Below are 22,409 nucleotides of genomic sequence, written 5' to 3'. Positions count from 1 at the left end.
AGTGGCTAGCCTGAACAACAATGTTTATAAACTGGATGTTTGTAAAGACACATCAGTATGTTTTCAGGCAGCGAGCACTAATGTTTGGCATCAACGTTTGGGCCACATAAATGAAACTTACCTGAACAAGACAGCCAAGATAGTAGATGGTTTTGTATGTAATGATCATGCTAGAATAGAAAATTGTGAAGTGTGCTGTAAAGGTAAGCAAGCCCGTTTGCCTTTTCCAAAGGAAGGTAGTCGAGCACAGAAAGTACTGGAAGCACCAAGAAGATCTCAAAGAGAACCGAAGAAGAAAGTCTTTGATGAATGCATAACATATTTCAATGGTGCTAGTACAAGTGATAAGGCACAGGATAGCGTAGATGTTCCAAAGAACATAGAGGAAGCACTTTCAAGGCCATATAAGCATGAATGGGAGTAGGCCATGTTAGAAGAGATTAATTCATTCAATGAGAATGAAACATGGGAGCTCGTCGATACACCAGAAACGGGGACAGTTGTGAAGTGTAAGTGGGTGTACAAAGTGAAAACTGACAGTGACAATAAAAATAGGTATAGGGCTCGACTGGTAGCAAAAGGGTACACACAGAAAGAGGGCGTTGATTATTTCGAAACCTTCGCTCCAGTAGTGAGACACTCAACTTTTAGACTGTTAATTGCATTAGCCGTTAAGTTAGATTTAAAAATATTACATTTAGATGTTAAGACAGCTTTTTTAAATCGGGTTTTAAAAGAAACTGTATTCATATGCAACAACCAGAGGGTTTTGTTTCAAAAAATAATGAAAATAAAGTATACCTGTTAAAAAAGGCTGTGTATGGATTAAAGCAATCTAGCCGTGCATGGAATGAAAAAGTTGATGAGGTTTTGTCAAATGTTGGATAGAAAAAATCAAAATTTGAACCGTACTTTTATATAAAAAGGAATGAAGGGAATCAACTTACAATAGTTGCACTATATGTGGATGATTTTTTTGTCTTTTCTGTTGATTCCAATGAAATAAGTTTTATTGAGAGTCATTATAAATAAATAACCATTTTAATATAAAAAATCTTGGAGAGGCTAAACAATGTTTAGGAGTTAAAATTAACCGAGATTATGTAACTTTAGACCAGGAACATTATATAAGAGACTTATTAAAACGTTAACGTTTTGGAATGTTAGAAAGTAAGGCAGTTAATACTCCTCTTGATAATAGTGTCAACTTGAGTAATGTTGAGGGTGATACTTGGGATCCGAAGATTCCTTACCAGGAACTTATCGGAAGCTTAAAGTACTTAGCTGTAATGACTCGCCCTGACATATCTCATGCTGTTAGTCTATTAAGTCAGTATAATAACTCTTATACAAAGTTACATTGGCAATATGTAAAACGTGTACTTAGGTATTTGAAAGGAACTGCAGATTTTTCCATGAAATTTAGTAAAAATAATTCAAAATTAACAGTATTCACAGATGCTGACTGGGGAGCAGACAAGAAGGACAGGAAGTCTTTCACAGGCTATGTATTCAAACTTTCTGGGGGTTCCGTTTCATGGAAAAGCTGCAAGCAGCGGACAGTTGCTTTATCGACAACTGAAGCTGTGTATATGGCCTTAAGCGAGGCAGCTAAAGAAGCCATATACTTAAGAAATCTTTTGTTTGAGATTACAGGAGAATTCGATTGCATTAATATATTTAATGACAATCAAAGTGCTCAAAAACTGGCATGCAATCCAGATTTTCATGATAGATCAAAACACATTGATATCAGGTACCATTTCGTAATAGATGCCTTATAAGAAGGTAAAATTAATATAAAATATGTGTCAAGTGATGAAATGGTGGCTGATATATTAACTAAACCATTGCAAAGTAACAAAAATTGCAAATTTGTAAATTATTTAGGTTTAGTAAATTGTATATGATTTGTTTTTTATTAGATTATTATAGTTTGTGAACTTTCGTTAAGTGGGAATGTTGGAAATAGTAACAAAAGTTCACGAGCCGTGTGGCGACATCTATGTTCATTTATTGTAACACAATGGATGTATTGTCTTCCTTCGTTTTCTTTCTTTTTTGGTAGTCAGTTAATAAACACCTTCAATAGCGTCAACACGTTGTTTGTTTTTCAGTACCTTTTTTCAACGTTTTACCCAAAACTAAATTAGTTATCTGCTCAAATAAATTAGTAATAACAATAATGCGTGGTGAATAACTCTCAAAACAAACTTTATTAAAAACGTTAGCCCAACTTTATTGGGATACATAAATTATAGTTATACTTTAGCCCAACTTTTTGGGGATACATAAATGATAGTTATACTTTAGTCCAACTTCATTGGGTACATAAATGATAGTTGTACTTTAGCTCATTTTTATTGGGATACTTAAATGATAGTTATATTTTAGCCCAACTTTATTGGGATACATAAATGATAGTTATAGATTAGCCCAACTTTCTGGGGATATATAAATAATAGTTATACTTTAGCTCAACTTTCTGGGGATAGATAAATGATAGTTATACGTTATCCCAACCGGGTTTAAATCACAGTCCCACCAAGTTTAGGGCACTTGGTCCAAGTCTGGGCCTATACTGGACCCATCGTAAAATCCTATATGGGGAACAATAAGATGCTTTCATTATGGAGCTCCTCGAGGAAGTCTTGAGATTAAAATTGATTATAATACACGTATATAGAAACGAAATTTTATAATAAAACTGAATTTGCATTACAAACAATTTCGTATTGAAACTCGAGAAAATTCTCTTTCGAATTTATCCTTTATCCTTGGAGAAACGGGCAAAACTACACACAAACTCGATATTCCTTGGCGATAAACAAAATATTCGCAAGAGTTATTATGAAATGTTAAATTTCTGTTACAAAGCTTTAGCGATTTGAAATGCCCGCTTTGTTTGCTTAACGATTTGACAAGTGCTATTCGTAAAATGTAAAATTCATTCCAATAATATATATATATATATATATATATATATATATATATATATATATATATATATATATTATTTAGTTTTCTCTGACTAATTAAAAAAATCAATTGTAGCTTTATTCGATTTAGTAACTCCAAGGAATTAATTTTTTGTGTAATGCTGTTGTTTATTCCTACTTTTGAATAATCAACTGATTCTGAAAATTAAATATTTCGATGTTTACCTCGACAATTGTTTACTATTCAGATCGCAGTGAAGCGTTAATTATCTTTTGAGATTTTCGTTATTGCACGAACAGTTTTATAAATTCAAAACCCAGTTTGTTTTTTATTAATTCTTTTTCGTACGATTTATAAGTTATTTTATCACAATTCTGTATCTCATTCTAACCAATGATAAGTATTTTCCCCATAAAATCCTCAGATTTCTTTAAAACTACGCGTCGATGATCCACAAATCCTCAATCTGATGATTAATCGTTCGAAACATCCATTATACGTAACCAGACCTCCACAGCTTTTATTATCCCTCGTTGGGAGAAAATTTACGACCTTTTGAACTTTTTTTCAGTTGAGTGCTCAGTAATGTCGAATAGTAATCTCCAGTTATTGTTCTACCCTTATTAAAAAAATCAATCATGATTACTCCATGGCATTTCCAAAAAACTGGAGCAAGAAACTTCTTAGGTCTGGGAAAACCAGAGACAAAACTTAACACTGACACTTTTAATAAGTTATTGTTCGTTGCTATGGTAACGCAATATTTTGTTTATGCTTGGAACTGGTCTAGGCTACCAACTTATCAATACATCGTCGTATAGTTCAAATCGGGGACAACAATGGCCTTCCACTTTGGGATTCTCAAATATTTGATGTTACCTACTCGAAAATAACGTTTTCATCACATTAGGATTATGTAACACACAATACCAATTTGTTGGGGTTTATCTAAGAGATACAAAAATTTTAAATTGTTCACAATATCCAATACAAGATGAGTAATTATTGAACTTACCACTGAATTTGAAAATTGTTTTAATTCAGTCTGAGTAATGATAGCTAGTATTTCCTACAAGAAATAATCAATTGATGATTTGCAGATATTACAAATACCAAAAACAGTTGAATCACCTCTTCCTGTAGATTTTTGTATCTTTCGACCAAATGGATCAAATTCCATATTTTTTTCAATGCCTTTAGTGAGTCACTAATTCAATTAACCAACCATCTGAAATCAAATTTACGCGTCAATATCTTTTGTTTTGTACAAAACACATAAAAACTAGAGAACATCGAAACAGTCGTCATACAGTATAATAGTGAGTGTGCGTTGTAGTAGTAGTAAATACAGCACACAAATTGTTCTCACGTATTTTATGAAATAATCATCACTTTTCCCCTTTTGTTTTCTATCATCATCTTCATTAGCCATTCGACGTATTATCTGATCTGGAATTGTCAGAATTGATATTGTCATTCGTTTTCTTAATGCTTATTCGACACTTCTCAATTTGTCACTATGCAATCCAATCAACCATTTATTTCATAACTATATCCATTCTGATTTAAGATCATTATTCGACATTATGTATGATTGTACCTTTCAGATTCAGAGAGAAATCATGCACATTTACGTTTCAAACGATAAGCATTTTTACTTCTTTTCAGCATCATTTTCCTTATCATGGCTCTTCACATTATAATAATGTGAATTATTCACAATAATAAATTGATGCAATTAAATATTTTGTTCTTGAGCTGAGTGATTTTTAAAATATTTATTTTGCCAATCTATTACGAGATTTACAAATATCAAATAAATCATTAAAAATTAGAACAAATTCAGCTGTAGCACCTGCATTATGGAAATATGTATTAATATCTGTTCTCGATAAATAAAGAAGATAATACGCTGATGATTTAACATTAATATAAAATCAAGAAAAGTATAGAATAGCTAACACTATATATCACGGAAGAAGTAATTAGAAGAAATCAATAGCGGTAATCCAGCAGAGCTAATACAGTCACATACATGTCTTTCAACAGCAATATTTCACTCACTCCTGATACAAATCCGGAATGATGAGAGTATTCTAAAAGACACACCTCAGAAATAGTAACAACAGATATTTTAGAATCGTAAATTGTGGCTTTGAACACTTTAAAAACAGTACGTTGTGGCAAAAGATATTTACGTAAAGTAAATAATTGTGAATTGTGGCAACAAGCACTTTAAAAATGTGATTTTTAGCAACTGGTACTTAAGAAGTGCAAAATTTTGATAACAGATACTTTGGAATTCTGAAATTTGGCAACGAGCGCTTTAGAAATACGGAATTGAGGCAATAAGTGACTAGACCAAAGTTTATTAAAAATTCTGATTGATGATTTTTTCAGTAAATTTGAGTTGGTTTTGTTAACAAAGCTTGACGTTTAGGCTTTAGTAGGCTTATTTTATAATAAATAACTGAAACGAAATGTTTTAAAATGAAAATTATGGAATAAATTCGTACATCCGGCATAATCTAAAACGGGAAATTTTCATCAAAATTAATACCCCATCGAGTAGACGAGTTTAACTAGTGAAATAACTTTTAATTAGCCGCGTGTTTATTTCGACGGTAAATGAAAGTCTGCCGTGTGTACAATATATACAGTGTGTTATACATAATTAGATAATTAGGAAGAACACAACCCCATAAACTTCGTACTTACTTTCTGCAATATAAATTTGTGGCTGATGACGATGTCAGAAAATTCACTTAAAATTAAACCATAAGATTGAATTATAGCAGCTGCGAAACACCCTTATTAACGAAATTTTCTTATTTCTAAACTACGACTAGATAAAATTTTTGTGTTTCATAATGTTTGTTCTCATAAAAACGTTTTTGAACAGACAAAACATCGAATTGATGAGTCGTACTTAAATTTAAAACCCGATGAGTAATAATATACGACGTGAATTCGTTTTATAATAGATAAAAATCATCGGAATTTATGAATTTTTTGTCATTATTCAGTACACTATTAATTAATATTACAATTGTTTATAGTACATCTATTGCCGAAGAAATTGACAAATACAAAAATATTTTAACCAATTTCAGTTTTGGTTTTGTAGATGTAAAAAAAGAAAATCAAAAAACAGCAATAGTCGGAAATCGTTTCACAGCAACTCTGTCTAAGTCTTCAGGTCTAATTTGGGTGTTTTATCCCTTCGCCACACACCTTTCCATACGTTTTTTTTTTTCATTTACCAAGTCTTCTTCAGTAAGTACCTTTAGGAGTTTTGTTATTTTTTGATATTTATTGATATTTATTGATGATAACGTTCATTGCTATAATAGCGAACTGATGGGGTTTATATTTGTCATACTAGGGTATAAAAAGTAGAACGAAATTGTGATAAAAATTTTATTTAAAAAAATCACGGACAAGCATTCATAAATTCATTGCAAAATGACAAAACGTACTCACGAAAAAGACATCCTTCCGTTTTTTCGTTATATAAATACATCAACGCGGATTAAAATAATAAATATGACAGAATATGAAGGCTGTAAAGCTTTAAGAAGGAAAATCCGTTGAAAATTTTTCTAATTGAACAGATTTTTATGAAACACGAAAGATATTATTTGGTCCAAGTCTTTTTTCTACATTCAGATTCAATATATAAGGATCGTTCATTTTTGGGGAGTGTTTTGACACGATCTAGTGGGAAACAAAACTTCAAACTAGTAAATTATGAAAAAAATTCGATTTTCATCATAATTCCTCATGAAGATTTGACAAAACTCCAAACGTCTCTCCGAATCAATTCTTAAGAGCTCGCGATGAAGTTGAAGCTTGATGGAGGAGTTTGTCCGAGTTGTCCAAGGATAAAAAACCTTCTGAAGAAATCCCAAAAATATGTAACCAGTGAAGGTTATTACCTTATATTCGAACCGCCCTCGTATTAAAAAATAATAATTCATAAATTCAGCACATAAATCTTGGTTGATAATTTTTGAAATAAAAAAAATAATAGTTCGATGAAAAACTGTTTATCTCGATTTCCGGCAGTCTTATAGAAGTCTTATAGAAAAAAGTTAAATGACAAAGTTGTAAAAAATTAAAAGATCTATAACTCTTATTTCGAAATTTTTTCCCATTAACTCAAAATTTAATCGAAATTTGTGTTTGCTTTTTACGTAAAAAAAACCACATTCTAATATCTAGTTCTACAACAATAATTGACAGTTTATATATCAAAATTGACAGATCTGTTTTGACACCTGACATAATTACTGAATCGTTTACTATAATAATGAATATGAATATATTGAGAAGAAGAACCAGCGATACTTCCACGCAAACGGAATGTACATTCCCCATAGTATTTTTGAAGAAATTACCTCGAGTACCACCAAGACATTCTTAACGTAGAAAAAGTCTTAATACCAACGATTCGATCGTTGTAACTAAAAGTAAATCTTGCGTAATCCGTAAATTACCTTCACATTATCGTAATTTTGCTAAATCTATAAAGAAGAATCAATCGGTGAATTCCACGTTGACCGACATCGATAAACCGATAATAACTAAATCGAAGAAAACCGTTAGATTCGTGAGTCCAGTTGAAAGAAGCGTTGAAGTTTTGAAGGTACCTATTATGTTAAGCGAACCTTCTAGTTCTAAACAAGAAGATCTCAAACTGGGTACAATTATTGAATACGATAACGAAGATACGACAATACCTCAACTAGAAGTAGCTTTCGATGAAGACGCTGTCAATACTTCTAATCGTGAAGAAAAACCAGACAATGATTCCGAAAATTTAGATGATGTTGGAATAGTTACTATTAGAGCTCATACTGTTATTATTAACAATCATTTTTTTCAATAAATAACTTTAATTTGTTAAATTGTATGAATAAATTTATTTAAATATATATAAGTTGTTGTTTTTTTGAACATTATACAAAATTATTGTTTCTGAACATCGTCGTTACTTTAACAGCTTCATTCTACCACCGTCTACAACTTTTATTACGAATTTCCATGTTTTATATAAAAGTACACTGAGAAACATGTAACAAATTAAATTACCTACTTCAACTTTTTAATAGTTGATATTACGAAAAAAAATTATTCTTTATAAAATGTTCTGCGTGGTATAAAATCTAAAATGCAATTATTTCCGTTGTTAAATTGATCATTAGAGCTGTACGCAATAGCAGAACATTGTAAAATAAAGTGTTACGACAAACCTGCTAATCTAAAGAAGACTACACTGTTCATATTCCTTTTATTATTCGAAGTCCAGAGGATAATTTTGATTTTTCTTTTGCTGTAAAAACGAGATATTTTTTTATATATCATATTTGTCTTCTGAATAGAAAGGTAGAGGATTAAGTTTTAATAAACGAAAGACAAAGAGTTATTTTCATCTATTTTTGTTTTAAATTTATATATTTTGCATAGAATGAATCTTTTATTTTTCATTTGTTTTTCTTATGACGGCGAACCGAGGAGAACTCGTTAGGCTCTACGTGGTTTTTGAGGGAGGAAGTGAAAAAATTAATAGAAAACTACAAACCACTCAAAGTGAAGACAACGAATAATGAGGTGAAAATTGTTCTGAAAAGCGAATAACCGATTTATGAGCGACCAAGAAGACTATCGGCACCCGAAAAAGAAGAAGTAGATAGACAGATATAGGAATGGTTAAAAGATGAATAATCAAATCGAATTGTTCGGATTTCGCTAGTCCTATTGTACTAGTGAGAAAAAAGGATAGCCGAACCAGAATTTGTTGCGATTATCGCAAATTAATAAAAATATAATACGCGATAGATTTCCACTTCCACATATTGGAGATGTCCTAGACAGCTTACAGAGAGCAAGGATATTCAGCACCCTTGATTTGAAAAATGGATTTTTTCATGTACCTGTTGAAGCAAGCAGCACAAAATAAACTTCTTTTGTAATGCCGATTGGTCAGTACGAGTTTATGAAATGTCCATTTGGAATGTGTACTATTCCAGCAGTTTTCCAACGATTCATCGCTCATGTCTTCAGGGAGATGACTGCTAGAATGTACGTTATATACTACATGTTATCATCTTGGGTGCGAACGAAGAAGAGGGGATAGAAAGACTAAAACTTGTATTAAAGACAGCTGCAGAATATGGACTAGAAATGAAAAAGAAAAAGTGCCAACTGTTGAAAACCAAGGTAAAATTTTTAGGATACATAATGTATTCACAAAAACCATTGAGAAAAGGGACCTTACAACAGGAGTTGCACGATGGGCCCTGATGCTAGAAGAATTTCAGTATGAAATTGAGTATAGACGAGGTAGGCAGATGGCGATAAAAAGGATTTTGACCGAAGAGTATGAAGATTTTTATTTAGAGCATGATATATTGTATAAATACGATAATGGATTAAAATTACTTGTCATTCCAAAGAACATGCAGACTTAAAAAATAATAATAAAAGTTCATAGATAGGAAATTTTTGAATGAAAAAAACACAAGGAGTAATAAACAAGGAATTTTACATACCAAGACTAAAAGACAAAATAGAAACGATTAAAAATAACTGTATACCTTGTATATTATGGAATAAAAAGGAAGGAAAGAAAGAATGAATGCTTCATCCTATACAAAAGCTAGAAGGTCCGCTAGAGACGTATTACGTCGACCAAATAGGACCAATGAAGTGAACAACAAAATTATCAGTACATTTTTGTGTTAGTTGATGACTTTTCCAAATTTGTGTGGCTTTATCCAACAAAATCAACCACGACGAAAGAAGTGACATGTTGTCTTGAAAAATAGCGTAAAATATATCATCTCTTTCGAAAATGCGTGCTGCATGCTTTTTTAATTCTGGGTAATTATACAAATTCTTGAAATATTGTATATAAAATACAAGAGCGTTAATATCATCAACTTTTTCTTTCAAAATACTGTCTGAATGAAGATCTATCAACTTCATTTGCTAATAAATTGGTGGCTGTGAAGCTTCAAAATTGAATGGATTGATGAAAATTGGAAATTCAATTTAGAAACTGAATTACAAATACTAGAAAAACATAAATATAATAAAATTGTTCAAACTGTCGTCCATGTTGTCTTATAGATTAACCACATACAGTTTCAATACGCCTTAAGGTATTTAAAGTCATCAAAGGTTGCCTTTGAGAAAGTTTCTGAATGTTTCTTCGGTTGAGGCTTGGAGCTCATCTATATTACTATGCCGATTTGCATAAATCTTATGACCACAAAAAAGTCTATAATACTTAATTCCGATGACCTCAGGGGCCATCTGATAAGTCTTTAAATATTCTCCAACTACCCTTGACTTATTAGCGGGCGCTCCATCTTAGGGGGGAAAAAGGTATATCCTCCCGCAACTCTGGCATATTTTGTAATATATTTAGGTATCATTGGGCTGTTAAAATACCATCAAAAATTGTATATACAACTTTAGTGCCCAATACAAAACATGGAATACTAAAACCAAATCGGCATGGTTGTCTTGTATTTTCCCTAGTATATATACTACCCAGCCGCTTATATGGGATTCATCAGACCATATTACCTTTTTTGCAAAATACAGATGTTCATTAGTTTTGGTTAAAAATTAATTTCAAAATTCCAATCGTTTTAATCGATGGTCAGGATGTAATTATTGGACAATTTTAACCTCATACGGTATAAATTTATGCTTTTTTAATAATTCTTACTCTTTTATGAGGCTCCTACCTCTTCCTCTATTTTTTCACAGAAACTTTTGGGGTCTTGCTTCACACACACTAAAACATCAATTTCGCCAACCAACATTTTATATGAAATGAAATTTACTGAAGATTAGATAGTGATAGATCAATGTATTCAGAAAAAAATACTACGTTAAAATAGACAGGGTGTTTCATTTGAAAAATATCAAGTATGTTCCCAATCTTAAAAACAGTGCTCTAAAAACATTCTTATTTTCGTCTTGTATTTCAGAAATAAAAGTAGTTAGAATATTTGTTTTTGTGATTTTAAAAGTTTTACAAAAAAGTGATATAGGATCAGGAAAAGCGACATGCTTATATCTTTATTAATATCAGAGATAAACTGCAGTCTCAACCAAAATGAAGCACAGTGAACACAAAAAAACACCCAATTCGTTGTACGACAATTTTTATTTGGACTTTCAATTTAAAAAAAAAAAAACAAATTAACACTGAGAATTTATTCGAAATATAAAGCAGTCGGATTTGCTCCTAATTCCAATCGGATACTATTGGATCCAGCAATCATAAAATCCTCTTCTCCTTTTGTTGATTATCCGTACTTTTTAAAAAAGGGGCAAATATTTTGATTTTTAGGTACCTGAAAACGATTGTTATTCAATAAGCAAATTCATTTTATATAAGCAATAAATTTAATTTACATCTTCAATATGATGTTTTCTTTGACATGATAACATCAATCAACAGTTAATCTAAAGATCAGGAATATTATTTATTTCCACAAAAACTGCCAATATGACTGAGTCTGTTGTTATTTTTACAAATTAGTACATATGTTAGTAGCTATTTTATTCGAAATGCTAAAAAAATACGAGTTTCATACGATGTGGTTGTCACCAAGAATGATTATTAATAAAGTTTTGGGAATTTCTTTGAGAATAATTAGAGTTTAAGATAATATCACGTCATTCGAAATTATTTCGACATATTGATAAAAAACTGTAATCACAGTATGATTATATATAATATTATATATAAACAAATTGTATATAATGCTGATTGTATTAAAGCAGCAACTATGGATAGAGAACTTTCGATATCAAGTAATTAAGATTTTTTATATAAATCAATCAAACGGAAATAATACAACACTTTAGTATAAGTTTTGTTATATTATACATATACAATTTTGGAAACCTTGTAAAAGTTGTAATCCATGAAAGTGTTTATAAAAAAGTAGTACAGTGAAAGAGTTCTTAGAGATTATTGTCATTTTCAAGCGTTTATTCACTATCACAGCTTCAAAGGTGAACATAAAGATAGTTCGTCCCTGGAGAATATTCAGGAATGCATATTAACATCATCTGTATCTTGAAAGCCATATTAATTATGTCAGACTCCTCTACCTCAGAGTTTAGTATTAACGACACGTACAAGCATAGTAGACTATAACATAAATAGATATGATATAGATTATCAATGTGACTTAAATATTAATGATTTAAACCGTAATAACACGACAGAAACCAGAGATAACACTACAATTGCCGACCAGTCCAGTGTTTTATATTGCGTAGCCATGACAATTGTTTTCGGCCTACGCCTCTCTTTCCTTATATGGTCAATTGGGGTATTGTACATCTTTCTCCTCAAAGAAAGTGACCCAAGTATCCAACCTTTCGCACCTTGATCAAGTTGATCAACTCCCTCTCAGTTCCCGCTCTTCTTAGTACATCATTGTTCCTCACTCATCTGTCCATGGTATACACAACAATTTTGAAGGGTCTACATTTCCAAGGCTTCTATTTTATTGATGGACGATATCTTTAATGACCATGTTTCCATGCGCTACCGTAAAATTGACCAGACATAACATTTGACCATTCTATAATGAAGGTCACAGGAGAGATTATGGTTACACAATATCGGTTTAAATTTAATGGATGCCTGTCTTGGGTGTTCAATGCGGCTCTTAATTTTCTGCTGAGGGTCCCATTTCTCGATAGGCTCGATAGGCGTATTATCTATATGTGGTTAGGCACTTCAAATTGCATTTCAGCTTATTGCCATGCACTTGGTTTTTGTTGCATTTATTTTTAAGCCATATGATTTCCCAATATTGTTTATTTCGCCCAAGGAATAATTTCATCTCGAGTACGTTGTCTGTGAGTATTGCCGTATCGTCTGCATAGCGAATATTATTCAGCGGGTATCCATTAACTTTAACACCATAATCAGAGCCTTCAAGAGCCATTGCAAAGACTGCTAATCAACTTACAATAAACCAGATCAAACAAAAATTTGACTAAGTATATTGAAGACATCATAAAGTTTTGTGATAAGTAAATAAATGAGATTTTCGCCCAAACCAAAATTCATGGTCATGCCTGATAAACCCTTGAAAATCGTTCATACTAATCTATTTTAAGGTAATGGACAGAAAAAAAAACGCCTACCTTAACTCACCACTGACTACACTCCATGATATGAAATAATCATTTACTTTACCATCCCTGACTGCTCCAGTTTAACAATATGTGCGAAAGATTTCATTTAATTTTAATCAAACACCTTAGGTTACCCCAAAGCACTAGATCTACATTATTATTAAAGAACGAATGTCTTAGGCGTTGCTAGGCTACAACTCTATTCACTTCTCAACGAAACTAAAACCCATGAAGTATCAAACGAACATCTGAATACAAATCCTCTTCTAAAATTTACAGTGTGAAAACTTTGAAAACAAATAAAATATTGCCAAGAAAATCAAAACTACTCGTATATGATTAATTCCAAGGAGTAACGAAATCTACAATACGACAATACAAACATTATACAAAATTGATATTTTTTGAGATTGATAGAGTGGACCTGAAGAACCTCCACAGACCCGTTACATTATACAGTTTATTGGTAAAATTATTAATAAAAAAGTGAATTGTCAAGATACTATTCATATTTCCTTCTATAATAAACAACTGACCTTTAGTTTTTGTATTAGATGTAGGTGGTGTCTGAATCCAAATTATTCTTCTTTCTACAACAAAATAGATTTGATTATTACCAAGGAAAAGTTTCAGATGCATTGAGCTAAATTGGGTGTTTTCCAAAAGAAAACAAATAAAAATAAGAGGATTCTCTTAGCAAAGGCAAAATCATTCAATAAATTGGTAAGACAAAAACTTTCTCTAGTTTCTCTCCAGCTTCTGTTGAAAAAATAAAAACTGTTGATTGTTTTTTGGGATTCTAACATTTTAAATAAAAATCCTGTTGTAGATTTGCTGTCAGTCTAATCTCCTGCCAAATCCAAGTCAGTATATCCTAATATTTTAGTATCACTTAGATTAGGTCGTGTAACTAATTAAACAATCTATTAATTGAGGAACGGGTTTCTTTGTTTCAGTTTTAGCTCCATTCAAAAGTATTATATATTCTATATTCGACCGACAATGCTCTGTCACTGAGAGATCTTAATAAATGATTCAATGTGATATAGGAATACAAACCCTTCTGAGGCCTATTTGCTGAGATATAGGGTGTTCAAAATTTTACATCAAAATCAAAAATTTGCGATACATCAAAAACGCCTTAAAATTTCTTATTCAAATAACCTAACCAATATGCTCCTTAATAAAGTAATATTTTGACATAAGCAAACTTTGGAGTAATTTAACCAGTGGCACGCTGACAGGGTTTTTATCCCCCTATTTTTCACGCCACTGTATATATATATATATATATATATATATATATATATATATATATATATATATATATATGGCAAATTTGTTACACTTATAGAATGGTTAAATGAACCTAAAGAATAAGCAACAAAATCGAAATAATTCTTAAACGGCTCTACTTATCGATTTCAGGAACTTCGATCACCGCCAGTCTGGTCAAAATTAATTGATTTGTATGTGAGTAATTGTTGGAGAACGAAAACTGAAAATAAGTTTTTTTAACATTCAGCTAAGAAAATTGAAAATTTTCAAAAATCGGGAAGTTATTGGTTTTCTCCGTTTTTTAAAAATCGTATTTTCCTCAGATCTCGACCTTTTGAGGTCCTAGGAAGCTTCCCTGAATATTTCTGCGATGATATATATATATATATATATATATATATATATATATATATATATATAAATATATATATATATATATATATATATATATATATATATTTATATATATATATATATATATTGAAATGATCAGAAATCTAAAAGCAAGTAGGTACATAATAAAATTTATAATTTATTGAGATTAGTTTTACTAAAGATAATAATTAAACGAAAGGCAGAAAATCGATAAAAAAAATAAAAGAAATTGAATTGATATTTGCAAGTTAATTAATTATAGTTATTTTATATATAAGGAATTATTTATTAAAAATGATATATTCTAAAAGGATTGCATATGTACAAATCATAATTTGTATCATAGAATAATGTTATTAATTATAAATTAATATAAAATTTAGTGGAAGATTGATTTTTTTAAAAAAAAAATATATGAAACTGTTGCCAAAATGACCCATAATAGTGAAAATTCATAAACTATTAATGAAATAAAAGTTTATTTAAAAACATAAATATAAGAACTGACAAGTGTTTGAAAAGTGAAGGACATTGTGAGGAGACAAGAGAAAAAATCTAGTCAGTCATATTATATGGTTGCTATTGAAAAAAAAAAGAGCATCAGGGATTTTGAAAAGAGTATCAGCAGAAAAGAGAATGGGGAGTGCAAAGTTATAAGAAATAGAAGTTAAAATTGAATCAAAATACAAAATAATTGCAAATTATTAAAGATGAATGGAAGATAAATATCTGGACTGAAGAAAATCCAATGAGTTGAAGATTTGTTACTGACAATTCACAGAAGTAAATGCAAGTAAAGTAAATGTATATATATATATATATATATATATATATATATATATATATATATATATATATATATATATATACATTTACTTTACCATCCCTTACTGCTCCAGTTTAACAATATGTGCGAAAGATTTCGTTTAATTTTAATCAAACACCTTAGGTTACCCCAAAGCACTAGATCTACATTATTATTAAAGAACGAATGTCTTAGGCGTTGCTAGGCTACAACTCTATTCACTTCTCAACGAAACTAAAACCCATGAAGTATCAAACGAACATCTGAATACAAATCCTCTTCTAAAATTTACAGTGTGAAAACTTTGAAAACAAATAAAATATTGCCAAGAAAATCAAAACTACTCGTATATGATCCAGACCCGTTACAAAACCAAACCAAATGGAACCTATAAACGGAACATTATACAGTTTATTGGTAAAATTATTAATAAAAAAGTGAATTGTCAAGATACTATTCATATTTCCTTCTATAATAAACAACTGACCTTTAGTTTTTGTATTAGATGTAGGTGGTGTCTGAATCCAAATTATTCTTCTTTCTACAACAAAATAGATTTGATTATTACCAAGGAAAAGTTTCAGATGCATTGAGCTAAATTGGGTGTTTTCCAAAAGAAAACAAATAAAAATAAGAGGATTCTCTTAGCAAAGGCAAAATCATTCAATAAATTGGTAAGACAAAAACTTTCTCTAACATTTTAAATAAAAATCCTGTTGTAGATTTTCTGTCAGTCTAATCTCCTGCCAAATCCAAGTCAGTATATCCTAATATTTTAGTATCACTTAGATTAGGTCGTGTAACTAATTAAACAATCTATTAATTGAGGAACGGGTTTCTTTGTTTCAGTTTTAGCTCCATTCAAAAGTATTATATATTCTATATTCGACCGACAATGCTCTGTCACTGAGAGATCTTAATAAATGATTCAATGTGATATAGGAATACAAACCCTTCTGAGGCCTATTTGCTGAGATATAGGGTGTTCAAAATTTTACATCAAAATCAAAAATTTGCGATACATCAAAAACGCCTTAAAATTTCTTATTCAAATAACCTAACCAATATGCTCCTTAATAAAGTAATATTTTGACATAAGCAAACTTTGGAGTAATTTAACCAGTGGCACGCTGACAGGGTTTTTATCCCCCTATTTTTCACGCCACTGTATATATATATATATATATATATATATATATATATATATATATATATATATATATATATATATATATATATATATATATATATATATATGGCAAATTTGTTACACTTATAGAATGGTTAAATGAACCTAAAGAATAAGCAACAAAATCGAAATAATTCTTAAACGGCTCTACTTATCGATTTCAGGAACTTCGATCACCGCCAATCTGGTCAAAATTAATTGATTTGTATGTGAGTAATTGTTGGAGAAAGAAAACTGAAAATAAGTTTTTTTTAACATTCCGCTAAGAAAATTGAAAATTTTCAAAAATCGGGAAGTTATTGGTTTTCTCCGTATATATATATATATATATATATATATATATATATATATATATATATATATATGTATGTATGTATGCATGTGACCCTCTTATAACTTTTGAATCGCTCGACCGAATCCATCGTGGATGGAGCCATTCGAAAGGGATTGACCAAACTTAAGATTTTGAGTACAATTTGGACCAATTCAGACCAGTGGATTTTAAGAAATCAACAAAAACTACGAAAATGTTTGTTGTAACATAACTTCGAAATTTCGTATAGGATCGTTTTTGATTTGATGATATCTATACGAGCTCAAAAAAACTCGTCTATATCATTCAAAAACGTCCAAATCGGTAGATTGGTTCGTAAGTAGTTATTTTCGAAGCAGAGAACAGAGTTCTGAGAGCTCAAAATGAATACATGAGTCCTGGGCGGACAGAAACGTTAGACACATGCCTGATTTTACAAATACGCGGAACTTTTGATTGAATTTCTACTTCTAGTTCTAAACGAAAAACAAAGAGTTATTTTCTTTTCCAATTTTATATATTTTAATCATCAGCTAATCTATATGGAGAATTTTACATACCTTTTGCATTTGTACTTTGCACAGTAGGTTCCTGAATCCAAATTAATCTTCCTTCTGCAACACAATCAATTTAATTAAGAGCAACCATATACTCATCACAAAAATAAACAAAAAACATGGGGAAGCATCAAAATATTTACAAAATTGTTATTCGTTTAATGGGTAAATCTCAATTTTTTCCAAGTAAGAATATACCAATAATTTTAGGTCTCTTTCAATCGATAATAAATTGTTGTCTTAATGAAAATATTACTTATAATAACAAAACAATTTACCTATTGAATACCAAGGGACAGAATCCAATATAAGGAAAAGAGAATTTTGAGAATTGGTTCACATACATAGGAACGAGAAAATAGGCAGTGATAAAAAAGAACTAAATAATTTAAGTAAAATTCATAGATAAATTTTTATGCAACTATGAATAATTTAATTTGTAACTGCCACATATATTTGAGGTGTAAAAATCAAAGAAAAATTTATCTTTCTTGTCAAAAAGAGTTTCAAAAAGTAAAACGAGAAAATTAATTGGAATTGATGAAATAATATCAACTCACATTAACATGAGACTTGTATGTGAAAATGTAAACAAACAAATAATGAAAAATTACAAAAATTGCGAAGCAGAAAAACCAAAAATTTTTTCTATTTAGATCCAAAAAAGAATAGTTGATACCTACATTTCTAAATTTAAAATTATCTCATTCAAAATTTACAAATACTTGTAACATGAATATCAGAATAATGTTTTATATATGTGTATGTTTCAAATCATAAAACTATTACTGAATCCATTTAATTATAAGATCATAAAATGAATTGGTAGACAAAGCAATTATAATAGATAAACAAATTCCTAATAACATTTTCCAAAAATTTGACGAAAAATTTCTTTACAGAACCCTTTCTTTTTAAAAAATGCAGAGCAAGAACTGTTAAAAAAATTAATAACCTAATACTTAAACAATAACCAATTTATAAAAATTGAAACGAAATAATATTGAAATGGATCAAAAATTTTATTGAGATTGAATTATCTATTATGAGTGACTAATATCTTAAGTAATATTGAATGCAACACTAATCATCTAAATAATAAAACTCAAAATAAAATAAGATCTGATATTTGTAATATTATCAGAAATTTCAAAAATAAATTAAGAAGCAGTAGTGAAATAATATCATCTGATCTGAAATTGGAAATTAATATCCTCTAAAATATATATGGTCTGTTAAAAGTGCACAAAGCTATAACACCTATTTGACCAATTGTTTCAAGTATTCAAATACCTCTAACCCTAACCTCAATTATTTAAGGTGCAAATGTAACAAAAGACAAGTAAACTAGCCTCGTGGCGACTGATAATAATAGACAATGCTGTTGCCTATACACAACACATTTATAAAAACACATACAGAGCAAACTCTTTTTTTTAATTTTGTTTTAAATTATTTTTAGTTAAAAAACTCATAACCTTTCATGGAGGTAAAATGAACGTTGTTGTAGAAATTTGCCTCTATACAAATGTCTGCAAGTATGTAAGTAATTTACAAATTTATTAATTATTCATTTAACTTCGAATAATGATGCATAAGTAGATCAAAACAAATAAAAATTATTTATAATCTCAATTTCAAACAAAAATGACTCTTATCAAAGTTATAAAGCTAACACTTAGAATAACATACTTCAAATATAAGAATTAAATATATAAACAAATTGTCAGTTGTACTATAGGACTTTCCATATCACATAGCAAGCAAGATCTTGAGGAAACTATATTAAGTAAACTTAACATAAATATTCCATTCTTTTTCCATTATGTAAATGACTGCATTACTGCTGTACCAATAAAAGCGAATTGAAAATATAAATAAATAATATCAAAATATGTTGAAAATACTTAAGGATAAGTCGAAACTTCAAAATCTAACTTTCTTTTAAAAACTATCAAAAAAACTAATTTTGAAACAGAAGAGGCCTAAAATGAAGAACATTTAGCTGCATTAATATATATACATATAAATTCACTTACTTTCAAACATGATAAGCTTCTATATTAATGATATACGCCAACTAACAAAAATGAGCTGTATATAGAGTTCAAAGATATAAAAATATTCCAAAATTCGAAAATGCCGATCCAAACGCACGTGTCTTCCTTAAAATGGTTATGGGAAAAGTAAAATACGAATGATTAAATAGTTAATGGACTTATATTTGCTGGCATTCGGAAACTATTCTATTCCATCACAGAACTAATAATACAAGGTTCGTTCCATCCAGGATGGGGTTGATCTATGTTCCAGCCTTTGCTACCAACCCAAAAACTTAAAATTTTTCAAAAATACATGCATTTCAAATTTAATCGTTACTCGACGACGACGAAGCAAAGTTAAAATAATAAAATTGAATATAAATCTTGCATACAACAACAAGAACAAAATCGAACTAAAGTTAGATTTACTACGAGGTCGAAAATATTAGTTTTAAGGTCAGCTGATCTGAGACTGACATTTAGCTGGTTGTTAACCCATAATAACTAGATTTCTCCCTAGAATTGCAACTTACACGCAATCAAAATGGCACAAAACTAAAGTTTCTATATATATATATATATATATATATATATATATATATATATATATATATATATATATATATATAGATATATATATGTCAGTATGTCAGTGTCAGATCAGTTGACCATAGAAGTAATATAATATCTTTTCGATCTCGTGGTAAATCTAACCCTGTATATAATCTTTGAATCCAACTTTAGTTCGATTTTCTTCTTGTTGTTTCCAATATTTTTATTATTGTGATCAAGAATGGATATACTATCCTGCAAAAAGTAAGTAAACTATATATTATTTTCTCATAAATACTGTTACTTTTTTGCCTTCACATCTTTATCTTTTTACATCTTTCTCGTCAGTCGGCTCAAGACTGTTGAATTCATAGCAAAAATAATGGATTTCATTATATATTAAAACAGATATTATAATTACATATATCATAATTAATCATAGTAGTAAAGTAGAGAGTCGTGTGCTTAAATTAAACCTGTGGCAGGCCTGAAATGGATTGTAAAAGTATGAAGAGAGCTCCACTAGCATAAGATCACGGACATGTAAACAACAATTAATAAATATAACAAATAATAACAAAGAACAACATCTATACTTATACTTCACAACTGCTTTAGATTTATTACATATAAACAACAGATTGTGGCCTTTTGAGAATATCATCAGGGAAATAAATAATTTAATTTCAACAAATCTCACTGTGAAGGTTGTTAAAAAAGGTTCACTGTCGTAGGATCCAGTTTGTAGCTGAAAAGCTAAAAATGAGAAAAAGTGAGATGTTAGAAGCATCTACTGATAATATTTACTTGCCAAAGTTGTGGTTTTATAAAGACCTTCTATTTACTGATCAAGGAGCATCCAATGTGTTCAAAGGTAAATTAAATCTAAAAATTAATAGTGATGCATCTGAAAGTATATCAGAAAGTGTATGTAATTTTTAGCTTAAATATTTAATAAGAAGTATTTCAAATTTCTCTTTTTTTGTAGCAGAACCTTGATCCTGAAATTGTGTACAGTGATGTAGAAAGCTTGGGATGCTTATCCCAAAAAGGATAATCTGAAACACCATCTCAGTAGGGCCCAAAGTCATTCAAAATAAAAAGAGGCGGTAGATTAGGGGAACCAGAAAAAGAAAATATCACAAATCTATTTACCTCTGCAGTGACAGTGCTGCCAAGTAAAAAAAAGAATAGTGAAGAAGTTCATCATCAGCCTAAAAAGCATCGTTTATTTGCAGAGTAAGTTTTTTAAAAAAGTACTAAAAAAGAGGCTGTCCCCTGCTCATATTATCCACATATCATTTAATCTGCCATTATTACTCACTAGAAATTGGGTCAGTGAAATTAATTAATGGAACAAAAACTACAATAACAGCAGAGGGATAGGTAGTTGATCGAAGACTTGAAAAATCTCAGTTGCTATTTTACAACAAATAATTTATTTCCATATTTATTGCAGATGAAATGGATACATAAGAGAATCAAGATTAAATTGACGACTTGAATAGCAAAATTTCTAGCCTTTAATTTGATGCAAAAAGAGAGCAAGAAAAAATGAATTACTATCCATTTCTAATTATATTTTATTTCTGGTCTCTTTATTTATTTTACAGTTTCCTTTTTTCAATAGTTCTCATAATACTTAATATTCAATAAAAGTATATCTAATTTATATTCTATTTTATTCATGGGCTTTGTTTTCCTTGAAAAAAAATTACATTAGACTTTAATAATCTAAAAGTAAAATTTGATATTACACTAGAAGTAGAATAAACTAATTTACAATATTACATTATAAAGGTAAGTAACAATTTTTTAAAGTGAAACTAAAAATAGAAAAACTAGAAATTGAAACAATATTGCCAACGTATTTTATTCATTATTCAGTCATTAAAATAATTTGTAACTTTTCAGATGTTGAGTGCTTCATTTCTAGGTCTACCATAATACATAATAATACCAAAAGCAGCTTCTGCTACACATTCAAAATATTATAATTTGCATTTCTTATAGTTATAATTCAAATTCCTTGAAAATTTTTAGCCTCTCTGCTTTAGTTGTTGAATATCATTATAGAAACAGAAAGCAAACATTTTTAAAACAAAACAATAGAAGAAGTGTCTATTGCAAACTAATATTTTTGAAAAATATCTTGTAAAGTGAAAAAAACTCTTTA

General features: G+C 29.7%; 1 protein-coding gene and 2 long non-coding RNA genes across 4 annotated transcripts; 2 read left to right on the top strand and 1 right to left on the bottom strand.

Moving 5' to 3' along the window:
* Window positions 1-1,160: 1,160 nt before the first annotated feature.
* LOC130903102 (uncharacterized) lies at window positions 1,161-1,784 on the top strand. Its single transcript, XM_057815363.1, has one exon. The coding sequence runs from the start codon at window positions 1,161-1,163 to the stop codon at window positions 1,782-1,784; it is 624 nt and encodes a 207-aa protein (XP_057671346.1).
* A 9,341-nt stretch (window positions 1,785-11,125) lies between these two features.
* LOC130902999 (uncharacterized) lies at window positions 11,126-19,889 on the bottom strand. 2 transcript variants are annotated; one of them, XR_009060494.1, is made up of 5 exons: window positions 19,679-19,889; window positions 17,643-17,696; window positions 16,068-16,121; window positions 13,659-13,712; window positions 11,126-11,315 (listed from the first exon to the last, which is right to left on the bottom strand). It is a non-coding gene; the product is annotated as an uncharacterized LOC130902999 (long non-coding RNA). The 2 variants fall into 2 exon arrangements; XR_009060493.1 differs by lacking the exon at window positions 13,659-13,712 and having other exon boundaries at window positions 19,679-19,878.
* A 444-nt stretch (window positions 19,890-20,333) lies between these two features.
* On the top strand, window positions 20,334-21,905 carry LOC130903004 (uncharacterized). Its single transcript, XR_009060498.1, has 3 exons — window positions 20,334-20,497; window positions 21,222-21,472; window positions 21,693-21,905. It is a non-coding gene; the product is annotated as an uncharacterized LOC130903004 (long non-coding RNA).
* Window positions 21,906-22,409: the final 504 nt, after the last annotated feature.

The sequence above is a fragment of the Diorhabda carinulata genome, chromosome Y (assembly GCF_026250575.1).
Source record: "Diorhabda carinulata isolate Delta chromosome Y, icDioCari1.1, whole genome shotgun sequence".
In the NCBI taxonomy this organism is placed as follows: Eukaryota; Metazoa; Arthropoda; class Insecta; order Coleoptera; family Chrysomelidae; genus Diorhabda; species Diorhabda carinulata.
This window is presented reverse-complemented; position numbering and strand designations above follow the sequence as displayed.

Excerpts from the sequence above, each read along its gene's own strand:
- LOC130903102 (XM_057815363.1), top strand. The coding sequence starts at position 1,161 with ATGTTAGAAAGTAAGGCAGTTAATACTCCTCTTGATAATAGTGTCAAC.